The sequence below is a fragment of the Rhinatrema bivittatum genome, chromosome 2 (genome assembly GCF_901001135.1).
Source record: "Rhinatrema bivittatum chromosome 2, aRhiBiv1.1, whole genome shotgun sequence".
NCBI lineage: Eukaryota > Metazoa > Chordata > Amphibia > Gymnophiona > Rhinatrematidae > Rhinatrema > Rhinatrema bivittatum.
This window is the reverse complement of record NC_042616.1, coordinates 155,100,223-155,114,404: the sequence shown is the minus strand read 5'-3', so window position 1 is coordinate 155,114,404 and position 14,182 is coordinate 155,100,223. Positions and strand designations below refer to the sequence as shown.

Here is a 14,182-nt window from a genome sequence, read left to right as displayed (position 1 = left end):
ATGAACTGCAACAACTGGAGCTGTTCCCTATAACTAAGACATCCAAAATTGTAAGTACTACTAAAATAAACAACATTTTTTTAGATCGCTGAAAGGAAAGGGGCCTATCCCCATTCAGAACTCACTGTCAGGGAAAGAACCATTCCTATTGAGTACTTCTCCCCAGGGAGAAGTGAATATATGAATACTAAGTGCTGGTGACTGTCAGCTCCATCGGCACATATTGTTTAGTCCAGCAAAAGGAAGTATGCATCTCTTCTCATCACACTGGACTTTCTGGGCACTTGGAGGATCAGGGGTTTAGGTGTGGATTAGGAATTTGTGGCATCATTTCTTAAGGTAGGATACTGGGGGAGGGGAAATCAGGGCCACTTGATCCATGCTACATTTTAAATAATATTTTGGGGGGATTAGAAGAGTGGCCTACTTGGCCCATGACACAATTTTTTAAAATAGCTTGGGGAGTGGGGGGGAAGGGGTACTGGGCATCACTGGGTCCCCTGATTTTATAATATTTTGAGGGTAGAATGGAGGGGGAGCTGAGGTAATGTAGTCAAGTATATTCAGCAACACTTTTTCTTGGATAAATGCCACTGAATGTTCGGCTAAAGTTATCCCGATCACTTCTATACTCATCAGCTTCCTAAAAATTGGACTCTAGATCAAAACATATGTCCAGTCGAGCGCATAGTTAATAGCGCTCATCACATGTAAAGTACTTGTAGATGAGGCTATTAGCGAATCCCGAGATGCAAAAAATTTCCCATAAGAAATTGCCATGCTGGGTCAGACCAAGGGTCCATCAAGCCCAGCATCCTGTTTCCAACAGTGGCCAAACCAGGCCACAAGAACCTGGCAATTACCCAAACACTAAGAAGATCCCATGCTACTGATGTAATTAATAGCAGTGGCTATTCCCTAAGTAAACTTGATTAATAGCCGTTAATGGACTTCTCCTCCAAGAACTTATCCAAATCTTTTTTGAACCCAGCTACATTAACTGCACTAACCACAACCTCTGCCAACAAATTCCAGAGATTTATTGTGCATTGAGTGAAAAAGAATTTTCTCCGATTAGTCTTAAATGTGCTACTTGCTAACTTCATGGAGTGCCCCCTAGTCCTTCTATTATTCGAAAGTGAAAATAACCGAGTCACATCTACTCGTTCTCATGATCTTATCCCCCCTCAGCCGTCTCTTCTCCAAGCTGAACAGCCCTAACCTCTTCAGCCTTTCCTCATAGGGGAGCTGTTACATCCCCTTTATCATTTTGGTTGCCCTTCTCTGTACTTTCTCCATCGCAACTATATCTTTTTTGAGATGCGGCGACCAGAATTGTACACAGTATTCAAGGTGCGGTCTCACCATGGAGCAATATAGAGGCATTAATGAATTTTCCATTTTATTAACCATTCCCTTCCTAATAATACCTAACATTCTATTTGCTTTTTTGACTGCTGCAGCACACTGAGCCGACGATTTTAAAGTATTATCCACTATGATGCCTAGATCTTTTTCCTGGGTGGTAGTTCCTAATTTGGAACCTAACATTGTGTAACTACAGCAAGGGTTATTTTTCCCTATATGCAACACTTTACACTTGTCCACATTAAATTTCATCTGCCATTTGGATGCTCAATCTTCCAGTCTTGCAAGGTCCCCCTGTAATGTATCACAGTCTGCTTGTGATTTAACTACTCTGAATAATTTTGTATCATCCGCAAATTTGATAACCTCACTTGTCGTATTCCTTTCCAGATCATTTATATATATATTGAAAAGCACTGGTCCAAGTACAGATCCCTGAGGCACTCCACTGTTTACCCTTTTCCACTGAGAAAATTGACCATTTAATCCTACTCTGTTTCCTGTCTTTTAACCAGTTTGTAATCCACGAAAGGACATCGCCTCCTATCCCATGACTTTTTAGTTTTCTTAGATGCCTCTCATGAGGGACTTTGTCAAATGCCTTCTGAAAATCCAAATACACTACATCTACTGGTTCATCTTTATTCACATGTTTATTAACCCCTTCAAAAAAATGAAGCAGCTCTGTTAGGCAAGACTTCCCCTGGGTAAATCCATGTTGACTGTGTTCCATTATACCATGTCTTTCTATATGCTCTATGATTTTGATCTTGAGAATAGTTTCCACTATTTTTCCCGGCACTGGCTCACTGATCTATAGTTACCCGAATTGCCCCTGGTGCCTTTTTTAAATATTGGGGTTACATTGGCCACCCTCCAGTCTTCAGGTACAATGGATGATTTTAATGATAGGTTACAAATTTTAACTAATAGATCAGAAATTTCATTTTTGAGTTCCTTCAGTACCCTAGGATGCATACCATCCGGTCCAGGTGATTTGCCACTCTTTAATTTGTCAATCTGGCCTACTACATCTTCCAGGTTCACAGTGATTTCGTTCAGTTCGTCTGACTCATCACCCTTGAAAACCATCTCAGGAACTGGTATCTCCCCAACATCCCCATTAGTAAACACGGAAGGAAATAATTCATTTGGTCTTTCTGCAATGGCCTTATCTTCCCTAAGAGCCCTTTTAACCCCTCGGTCATCTAATGGTCCAACCGACTCCCTCACAGGTTTTGTGCTTCGGATATATTTTAAAATGTTTTTATTATGAATTGCACCCTTGCAATGTGACAAATTTTACATCAGCCCAGGGCTGGCATAAAGGCCTGCAGTCTCAAGAGCACATTATAAAACCCCCAAATTCCTGCTTTCTGTGATCCCTCCTACTAGTATTGTCGCAATACTAAATAGGAGGGACCACAGCAAACAGAATCATTAAAAAAAAAAAAAAAAGGTTTTCTAAAAAAACAAAAAGATTTCAGGGATCCCAACATACACCCATAATATACACAGTCCAGGCTGTGTATATTGTGGTTGTATATTGTGCCAATAGCAGGAGAAAAGGGACGCTCGTATTGAACGTCCATTTCCTATCCTGCTGACAGCCACCTTTCCTGGGCGCCCAATGCCGAGAAGGCACTAGGGATGTACAATTTCCCCTAGCACCTCCTTTTTACCATGGCACCTAATTTTAATATAAAATCGGGTGCCCGGAATGAGGTGGATCGGCGGGCGCAAGTTAAGAGACGGGCACTTAATCATGAGCGATATTGCATCGACTTGGTTGTTAGTAAACAGGCCCCATTAGTCTCAATGAGGCTTATTTACTAACAGTGTGTGCATTAATATGCATTTCCGCACGTAAGCCCGTCCCACTGGGCAATCTTAGCACGGCTGAGGCCATACACTTATTTGTACTCTTTGGGGCAGGAACCCAGGCTAGCTGTACTATTTTCCTTCCTTCCCAGGGTGCAGGTTCAACAGATTTGTGGATAAAAGGTTTCTTCTCGGTTTCCTCTGTGGGGCAGCTAATTCTGTCTCCCTAACTTCCTTTGAAGATGCAATAATTAAGGTAACAGTGTGTGCTGGGCTGCCAAACAAAGGCTGGACTTAGTGTCCAAAAATAATTCTTTACTGTTGACAATTAGGAAAATGGCACAACTCTTAATTGACAGCAGCATAGTATAATGTTTGGTTACAATTTCTTCCTCAATCTGTGCAGGAATGTCTAGCACCAGACCAAGGGACATTCTACCCTCCAGGGCATGGAATAATAGGGTCCCCAGGTTGTCAGGGAGTCCTTTGTATGGGAAGAACAACCCTCTCCACTTGGCAAGGATATAAAGTCATGGTCTGTGATAGCAGGGCCGGTGCTAGGTTTTTTGCTGCCCTTTACAAACAATTACTGTGCCCCCCCCCTCCCAATTCATTGTCTCTGTCCCAGGTCCATCAAATAAAGCCCAGCTCCCTCCTGCAACCTATATTTTTAAATACTGAAAGGCCCTCACCCCTCAACTCCATCACATATGCAGAAAACAGAGAGACCCTCACCAAATACAGAATGAAGAGATCAGAAAGTATGAACAGAAACGTGCTGAGAAGGGCTGAACTGGAACCCACAACAGGCCAGCCTCTACATGCAGAGCAACAATGGAAAAACAGAAACATGACCATTCTTCATAAAAACATTAAATAATAAAATCAAGAAATATAATACAATCATAATAGTAAAATCATATTCATAAAAAGAATAAATATTTCAAACCAATTAATGAATGAGTATCCAAAATTTCCCAAACACCAATAAAATATTTCAAAACATCTGATGAATAAAAAATCCAATAATTAAAAAAATGTTATATTTCCCCCCAAAAGTTAAATATTTCAAAAGAGCAGAAACATCAAATTACACCCAATAATTAAAACTAATGAGAATTAAAAAATCTCCTGCTCTCCATACCTGGGATGTTTTGATGTCTAGTCACCCTGAGATTATTGTGCATTGGGGGAAGTAGGGCCGTACAAATGTTATCATCCCTCTCACACACACACACACACACACAATAACACATTCATTCTCTCACACATTCTCTCTCACACATACACAGGCTCTTTCTCCCACACAGATACATTATGTATTTGTGTGTGTGTGTGCCTGTAAGAGCTTATATGTGACACATAGGCTCTCACAGGTACACAAACATTCACAAACACACACACACAAGCACACAGACTCTCACAGACACATAGGCTGTCACACGGACACACAAACACATAGGCTCTCACACACACATATATGCTCACACAGACACATAGGTTCTCACATAGACACACACAAACACACACATAGGCTGTCACACAAACACACATACATGCTCACACATATTCATACAGGGCTTCCTATTGATATCAGGCCATGGCGAGATGCACTCCACTATGGCCCAATGACTTTCCTGCCTGGGGGGAGGAGGGAAGATGTGCATTGGCGCACACAAATACAAACACGGGCCTCTCCTTCAGCTGCCAGTGGGTTGAGCTCCTCCGACAGCCGGCAGCCTCTTTCCTTCTTCAGCTGCCAGCGGCCTGCATCCTTTCTCCTTCCTTGCCACTGGTAGGTTAAGCTCCACTGGCGGTCTCCTTCAGCCACCAGCGACCTCTCTCCTTCTTCAGCTGCCGGTGGCCTGCAACCTCTCTCCTTCCTTGCCACTGGTAGGTTAAGCTCCACTGGCTATCTCCTTCAGCCACCGGCGACCTCTCTCCTTCTTCAGCTGCCGGTGGCCTGCAACCTCTCTCCTTCCTTGCCACTGGTAGGTTAAGCTCCACTGGCTATCTCCTTCAGCCACCAGTGACCTCTCTCCTTCTTCAGCTGCCGGTGGCCTGCAACCTCTCTCCTTCCTTGCCACTGGTAGGTTAAGCTCCACTGGCTATCTCCTTCAGCCACCAGTGACCTCTCTCCTTCTTCAGCTGCCGGTGGCCTGCAACCTCTCTCCTTCCTTGCCACTGGTAGGTTAAGCTCCACTGGCGGTCTCCTTCAGCCACCAGTGGCCTCTCTCCTTCTTCAGCTGCCGGTGGCCTGTATCCTCTCTCCTTCCTTGCCACTGGTAGGTTAAGCTCCACTGGCGGTCTCCTTCAGCCACCAGCGGCCTCTCTCCTTCTTCAGCTGCTGGCGGGTTAAGCTCCATCAGTGGCCCCGTGACCTCTTCTGTTGCTGCCGCCCCCCCCCCCGGGAGTGATGCCCTGTGCAAATGCACAGTTTGCAGACCCGGTCATGCCAGGCCTGTCTGACAGAGATATAAAACTTTCTCTCCTCAGGGTCTGTCCTTTTCAACAGTAGGTTTTGCCTTTACTCACTGTTAGATGATTCAAATCTTCTTTGTTCTTATGAAGTCCTTTATGCTTTTATTTGAATCCCTGATGAGAGGGACTTTCTGGGCTCCAGTCAGGAAGGAAGGGCAATCAAAACTTCCACCTGGATGGTAAACTTAACGTTCTTAAAAACTGAAGATAACACCTGGCTCTCTTAACCGTAGGCCACTGACACCCCAAGCTCACTGCCCCAGACCCCCAGGGTTGCCCCAATCCCTGAAGCCCAGGCAGTGTACAAGCTCCAGTAAGGCCTCTATTATTTAAAATGTTAAAGTCCAAAAAATGCACTTAGAGAAAATCTCCCAGCAGACAGGTTTTGTACAGGCTGGACATAACCTTCCCGACCCTGGCCAGGACCACCAATCACAGTTTGCTTGGCTAAACTGGCTGGGCCTGGAAAATACCAAAAACTAAACTCCTCTCTACCTCTGTACTTCGTACTAACCAAAAAGGACTGCCCCCCCGAGCTGTAGCTGGGGAGCGATTATATACTATTACAAGTGGGACAGCCATTCCAGACTCCACAGGAGGAGGTCTTAATTTGAAAGGAACCTCCCATTAACCATCCTACTCTGGCTAGTGGACTGATACTAAACACCCAAGACTTACTGTTAACCCGAGAAGATGCCCAGGTAACACGCAGTTTTGTAAATAGGCCTCTAAGGTAGGAGGGTGGATCCTAACCTCTGCACCTAATCTTTAAAACACTGCCTGCTCATGTTCTGTAGTGCAGCCTCCTTGCCAACCAGTTTCTAACCCAGTCATTTTAGGGTCCCTACCTACGGTGCTCAGTTTGCTTATATGCAGAACCGTATTATAGGTTTTGCAGGATCCAATCACACTACATCTAGAGCTCTCCCCTGATCTCTGATAACCCAGTCAAAGAAAATGATTAGATTCATCTGACAAGAGTTACCTCTGGTAAAACAAAGCTGCCTTGGATCTTGTAATTTGAGCACTGAAGCGCAATGCGCTCCAATCTTTTAAAAGAGTTTCTACATAGCCCCAGCCTGCACCTCTGTTATCTGGAGCCCTTCTGCCTCAGCACCTTACTCCTGCTACCAATGTGAGGTCTGAGTCTCCCCACTACTGCCTCAGTGCATCGCCATCACTTGCGGTGCCTGCACAGTGCTGGACTACTGTAGGAGATACAAGAGGTAGCTGCGTACTGGGGTGGTAGCAGTGGGACTCCGGCTGGAGAAACGGGGGCGGGGGGGGGGGGGAGTTTGCTATTTAGGGACACACAGAAGCTCTTTTAAAAGACTGGGGATGGGTTAGGAGCGGGATTACTGGCCAGGGCTGCAGGGCGGCTTTTCTGTAAGATGAGGTACAGGGTTTAGGTGTCAAGGCATGACATGTCAGTGTTAGGGGTAACCTCCCAGGTCAGGAGCAACGCAGGACTCAGGGATAATGGAAGCCTGCAGGTGTGGGCTATGCAGGACCAGATCTTCTATCTGGCCGGCTGCCTCCCACTGAAGTTGAGCCTTCAGGTCCTGGTGGTCGGCAGGACTTCACTGTAGGTGCTGGCAGGGGGACTGAAAGGCATCCACTAAGATAAGGCAGGGCTGGAGTAGGGATAAGAACATAAGAGTAGCACACACACAAAGACAAGAACAGAACAAACAGCATGACAAACAAACACACAGGACTAGAGGGTTAATATACTGGCCTAAGCAGAAAAGCAAACAGGGATGCAAGGCAAGGAGGAAAGAGAGCCACAGCAAGGATTAAGATTAGACCCAAGCTGAGACAATGCTACTGTGAGTGAGGACGGCATTTACGGGTGTGACAGTGCTGGTTTGGAGAGTCTTCAAGGCAAAGCCTGTGCAGCTCAGACTGCAGCCCATTGAGAGCCCCTGGAGGCAGGAAGGATACACCGCAGGCAGGATCCTCACATAAGGAATGGAGATGTTAGCCGCAAGCCTGGATTTGCCAATGGGTGCCCTACGCATTTCCTAAGGTGGCAAAAATCTGGGGGCTTCAGGTCCTCTGAGGATTTGCTGTCTTCCAGCTGTGCTGAATTTCGCTTAGCAGGGAACAGCCATCTGCATCCTGCTTCAGGCCCTCACCAGCCAGTGTGCAGAGCAAAAAGAGGGGATGGGGTAAGACCAGAGAGAACAGAGCAGAGCAAAGAAAAGCTGCTTTTCTCTCTAATCCAGCCTCTTCCTTCTGTCCTGGTGCTGCCACTGCCCTTTTCTTCCTGGCAGCCCAGATCAGCCCCAGTGACAGAGGTATGAGCTGGGGAAGAGCGAGGGATTATGTGAGCAGGGGTTGGGGTGGGATGGAAAAGAGGAGATGAGATGAGAATTATTGTGAGGAGGGGAGGAGGGGATGAAAGAGATCACTGGAGGCTTGAGAGAGGGATCAGCTAGGAAGTAATGCGAGGGACTGGGGGATGAGAAGGGACTGGCTAGGGAGTATGTCTGTGTGTGACAGAAAGGGGAGTATGTTTGTGTGTGACAGAGACGGGAATGAGGGGAGGAGGAGGGAAGGGTTTGCCTTTAAGAGAGAGAAGTGTGTGTGTGTGTGTGTGTGTGTGTGTGAATATGTGTACGCCAGATTGGGTGGAAGGTTAGAGGGAGAGGGAGATGCAAGGGGTGCAGGACCAGCACAGGGTTATGAACATCTCCCTCCTTCCCTTCCTCTATTGCAATTCGTATTCTCCCTGTCTTGATTTCAGATTCTATCCCCCAGATCGCAGAACCTCCCTTCCTTCTGTCTTTCCCTTCTCTCCAGATTCTGGAAACCCTCCCCCCAACATCTTATCCTCCCCTCCTCTGGATCCCTTCCCACTGCCTTCTCATGTTCTCCAGTCACAGAACCTTCCTGACCTTCCTCTCCTCCCATCCCAGAACCTTGATCCTATCCCTTTATTGTCTCTCCTGTTTCTTGCTCTTCACCATCCCTGGTCTTTCTTTCCTCTCCTCCCACATCCTCGTCCTCTCTCCCTATCCTTCTCCCCCCTTCTCCTCACCCCATTCCTGGTCCTCCTCTTCCAAGCCCCTAAGCTCTCCCTCTCCTTTCCTCATTTCTTGCCCTCTCACCCTCCCCTTCTCTTCTTTACATCCCCAAATTCTCCTCCCTGTGCTAATACTCGAGGTCCCTTTCCCTCACTCAATTAAACATAGAAACATGGCGGCATAAAAAGATAATATGACCCATTCAATCTGACCATCCAGCCATTTCATTTTGCTTTATAATTCAGATACTGTTTTTGTGTCCACTACCTCCACTGGGAGGCTGTTCCATGCATTCAACACCCTCTCTGTAAAGAAATATTTCCTAAGATTACTCCTGACTCTACCCCCTTTCATCATCCCATGACCCTTTGCTCTAGAGCCTCTTTTCCATTGAAAGAGGCTCGCCTTCTGTGCATGGAAACCTATGAGATATTTAAATGTTTCTAAGAGACATCCCCTATCTTGCCTTTCCTATCAGATATACATGTTTAGATTTTTAAGACTATCCCCATATGCTTTAGAATAAAAAACACTGACCATTTTAACAGTCACACTCTGGACCAACTCCATCCTGTTCATATCCTTTTGAAGGTGCGGTCTTCAGAATTGTACAAAGTATTTCTAATGAGGTCTCACCAGGGACCTACAGAGGGGCAATATCACTTCCCTTTTTCTGCTAACCCTCTCCCTATTCAGCCAAGCATCTTTCTGGCTTCTACTGTCACTTAATCCACCTGCTTGGCCATCTTAAGATCATCAGATACAATCACTCCCAAATCTCGCTCTTCCTTTGTGCTTAGAAGAATTTCACTTACAATACTGTACCTCTCCCTGGGGCTCTTTGCTTCCTAAATGGATTACTATGCACTTTTAAATATAAAATCTTAGTTGCCAGATCTTAGACCTTTCTTCGAGCTTCGCTAGATCCCTCCTCAAGTTTTCCACACCTTCCTGGCTGTCCACCCTGTTACAGATTTTGGTATCATCGTCAAAAAGACAAACCTTTCCTGACAATCCTTCCACTATGTTACTCACGACAATGTTTAAAAGAACCAGTCCAAGGACGGATCTCTGAGGCACACCACTAGTAACAACCCCTTCCTTAGAGAAAACTCTTTACATTACCCTCTGTCACTTCCCACTCAGCCAGTTTCTAACCCAGGTAGATACTTCCAGAGCAAGGGCATTCAATTTATGTATGTCTCCTATGCAGAACCGTGTCAAAGGCCTCTGAGTACACTACATCTAGCGCTATCCCTTTATCAACTCTCTGGTCACCCAATCAAAGAAATTAATCAGATTTGTCTGACAAGATTTATGGTACTTCTGTTAAAACCATAGGGCCAGATTTTCGAATCTATGCTCGATTTTATAACATGCGCATGCAGCCGTGCGCATGCTATAAAATCTGGGGTTGGTGCATGCAAGGGGGTGCACCTTGCATGCGCTGTGCCCTAGGGGAGCCCCGATGGATTTCCTCATTCCCTCCGAGGCTGCTCTGAAATCGGAGCGGCCTCGGAGGGAACTTTCCTTTCACCCCCCCCCCCCCACCTTCCCCTCCCTTCCCCTAACTAACCCGCCCCCCAGCCCTATCTAAATCCCCCCTACCTTTATTATTTAAGTTGCACCTGCCTCCGGGCAGGTGTAGGTTGCACGCGCTGGCCGAGTGCCGGCGCGCGATCCCCCGGCCTAGCAGGCCTTCGGAGGCCTCTGAGAAAGCAAAGAGGTAGGCGATCTATGATACCGTCAGGTGAGTACAAAAAGAATAGATGCCTTAATCTTTTTCAATACTTTATTGATGCAGAGACGTCTCTGCATCAATAAAGTATTGAAAAAGATTAAGGCATCTATTCTTCGGAGGCCTCTGGCCACGCCCCCACCCCACCCATTCCCCTCCCCTTTTTTCAAGCCCCAGGACATACGTGCGTCCCAGGGCTTGCATGCGTCGCCAAGCCTATGCAAAATAGGCTTGGCGCACAGAAGGGGTTTAAAAGGGTTACGCGAGTATATTACAAGCATAACCCTTTTAAAATCCGCCCCATACTGCCTTAGATCTTGCAATCAGATAGAACAATGTTAAATGCCAAGCTAGGAGGAGGTAAGCCTCTGTCCTCTTCATGGCTGGGTAACAGGTCCTTATAGGGTGTTGGGGGAGTTGCCAGGGATGGAGAAGAAAATATCTGGAGAGGTTTGGCTGCTTTTTTTTTTTTTTAACTCAAGTATGGGGTTATTGGGAGGCAGACTCAATAATTTGTATTAAACTTGGGTGGGAGGAAGGGAAAATGCTGGGGGAGGGCAGGCAGGTTGCCCAGCTCAACTTTTCAAAGTAGCTGGGATGAGGGATGCCAGGGAGCTGTCACCTTAACTTTACTAAACAGAAAAGAGGGAGAGAAGGAAAGAGAGAGGGTCTGGGCAGCCAGATTAGGGCTGTTCTGGCAATATCTAGATGTTGCCACTCAAGTTAGGTGGTGCCATTGCAAAGCAGTGCTAGTCACCACATTTTCTTCTTTAACTTGGCAACACCCACTTCTTAGGTGCCTAAACTGAGGTGATCAACCGCAGTCAGTTTTCAAAGGGGCCAATTTAGGTGCCTCTACTTTTTGAAAATTGACCTCATAATAAGAAAGTAGATAGTCCATCAAGTCTGCCCAGTTATTCCTATCCATGTTGCCAAGGATGTATCCCAACTGCCAGCCATACAACTTGGCTGTCTGTAGGATATAATTCCTTAACAAGACAGTTTTGCCATTTTTCTCCACCCTTCTAGGTAGATGATCATAATATTCCCTGTCTGGTTCATACTATGGATGTGCATTCATTTGAAATGAAAATGCAAAATGTGACAAATGAGTCTGTTTGGTTTTCTTCAAAGAAAATGAAAAATGTTTGTGAATTTTTTTTTTGCAGGAAATAGTGCATCTTATTAGCAAATAGTCCTCTCTATTTGCAAATAGAGTGAACTATTTTGCTGATAGTGTATCCTGTTTGCCAATAGTCAAGTCTCTTCACCATCCATTGCCTCAGGTATAAACAAAGGTAATTTTCAAAGGAGTTATATGTGTAATTGTAACATACTATCATAACAGTTTTCAAAAGCCCTCGCTTAAAATGCACTTATGCATGTAAAACCTATTGACAATTCAATGACAAATATTGAACAATTTTCAAAAGCCCACTTATACACATAAAGTGTATTTACACATGTAAAATCTAGTTTTAAGACTGTAAATCCTTTTGAAAATTATCCCCAGAGGGTTTACAATCTAAGGGGGCAGGAAAACACCTACAGAACCTGAATGTAATCCACTTTGAAGTGCTTGAAAAGTGGAATATAAATAAAATAAATAAATAATTGGACATACTATTTTCTAACAGTGCACATTATTTGCTAATAGCGCACTCTAATAACAAATAGAATATGCTATTAGCAAATAGGGTGCACTATTTCCCAAAAACAAAAAAACCCCAAAAAAATGAAAAAATAAAAGCCCAAAAAACACAAAACGAAGAACCCCACAAAAATGAAAAAATGAAAACATAATTGAGTGTGCACATTACTAGTTCATACGTAGCACCCCTCCCCTCCCCTCCCATGTCGAACCACAATTCCTATAATAATCCGTTCAGCCACTAAAATCAGCCTGCTGTTGTCCAAACATTTGGCCTCCCCAGATACTGTAACCTAACATTTCTGGATGGTGCCTCGCCACTACCAACGCAACACAAGGAGCAGATGGTCTACCAGACACAGTTATGTGACTGCCTGCATTTTCAGTGAGACATTGAGTTTGAACTGGTAAGCTGCCAGAAAGGTCCACTTGCTAATTAATATCATTGCAGCCTGCTGGACTGCATCTGTGTTTGCACTAGGAAAATCTAGTTATTGCTGTACTTTCAGCCTGTCAGACAAATCCAGCTGCTAGTTAATTCTTCCGCTCTCTTTTCACTTTTGAAGCAGGTTACTGCCTTAACCGCCACCACCATCTGCTCCAGGAGAGTATTCCACACATCCACCACCCTTTCTATGAAAACCCATTTCCTTCCTTTCCATTCAGTTTCATTGCAAATATTTGTTTGCTGTGAACTTGTCAAACCTGTACTCACCCGCAACCTATCGTAAGCGCAGCTGTAATGATCTTCAATGTCCATCTCCAAAACTCTGATTCGAATCACCTGGGTGGCATCAACATTAATTACCCAAAGATAATTTGAATTGTGGGGATAATTTCTGGGCCAAAGTGGAGAAGCTATTTTCCCACCAGTTCCCACTAAATTGTTTCCAAACACTGAAACAAAATAAAGAAAAAGTACCTGTTACTACTGACCCACAACAATTTTAAGAGAAAATCTAGTTTAAAAAAAAAAAAAAGACAGAGAATGATAATGAAGCACTATGTAACCTGCATGAAGTGACAATTCAGCCCATAACAGGAGTGGATTGACCGCTTTGCGTTTCTTGGATCGCATTGGGGTAAATCACACGGAACAGTGGCTGCAACCCTAAACAGCACTGGTCAAATCAGATGGACCCTTTTGGTCCGTATCTGTCATCATTTACTATGAACAAACTGAGATCCACTCTGCACAGTCAGAGGCATAACTAGAGTGGGTATGAGCACAGGAGCTGGCCCGAGCACAGAGCTTCAAGCTCACTCCTTGCTACTGCCACCTCCATTATTCCTAAAGCAGAAGAGGAAGCTGGAGCCCTGCGCCAGTGGCAGTGATGGTAGCAGTTCAGTGAGCGCAGGACCTGAGCCAGTGTGAGCTCACAGGCTCCGCCTTCCCATCAGGCATGGGCTTCCTTTCCAATTATGAAGCCTGTCTGGGAGGCGGAGCCTGTGTGTACTGGATCGAGCACCACGCTCGCTGACTGCTACTGCGATTGGACCCAAGATTGGTCTCAGCAGCTTCTCCCACTTCTAGAATGACAGGGTGAGGGAAGGCACAGCAGAATGAATGGAAGAAAACAAGAAGGCCCATGGGAAGGAGGAAAGAAAGCATGAAAGCCTGTGGAGGGGGACAGGGAGTGAGTGAGCAAGCAGAACACTAGGCACAAAAATATATACCTGTGCCACTGTATAAAGCTCTCTCAAGTGCTGTGCAGTTTATGTAATGCTATGTTTGACAATTTTCTTTAAAGAAGATCATTCATTGACTAGGAAGACAAATATACAAATCTATTAAAGCCATGAATGTAAATACAGGCCTCATCTGAAAAATTATTGAGCTGCATAAATTATTTCTCCCATAATATCTGGCAGACTCAGAGGATGTTCAACACAATGTTGGAAAGATTTGTACACATAGATACATTTTATGTGCCAATTTTACAGAATGAAGGACATAATAAAAATAGGATAAATTTTGTTAGTATGGGCTGTATTTTTGACAACTTTGCATTCACAATTGACTGAATGTTTGTCCAACAAGCAAGTGATTAAACTATATCCACCTATTTTTGATTATTTCCACAGAGATTAAAA

General features: G+C 44.9%; 1 protein-coding gene across 1 annotated transcript in view; it reads right to left on the bottom strand.

Moving 5' to 3' along the window:
* The window catches only part of CUBN (cubilin), a 639,217-nt gene that overhangs the window by 196,668 nt on the left and 428,367 nt on the right, over nucleotides 1-14,182 (bottom strand). Inside the window, exon 38 of the mRNA XM_029588764.1 lies at nucleotides 12,804-12,985. Within this exon, the coding sequence (XP_029444624.1) occupies nucleotides 12,804-12,985 (182 nt within the window). The remainder of the gene's footprint in view (nucleotides 1-12,803; nucleotides 12,986-14,182) is intronic.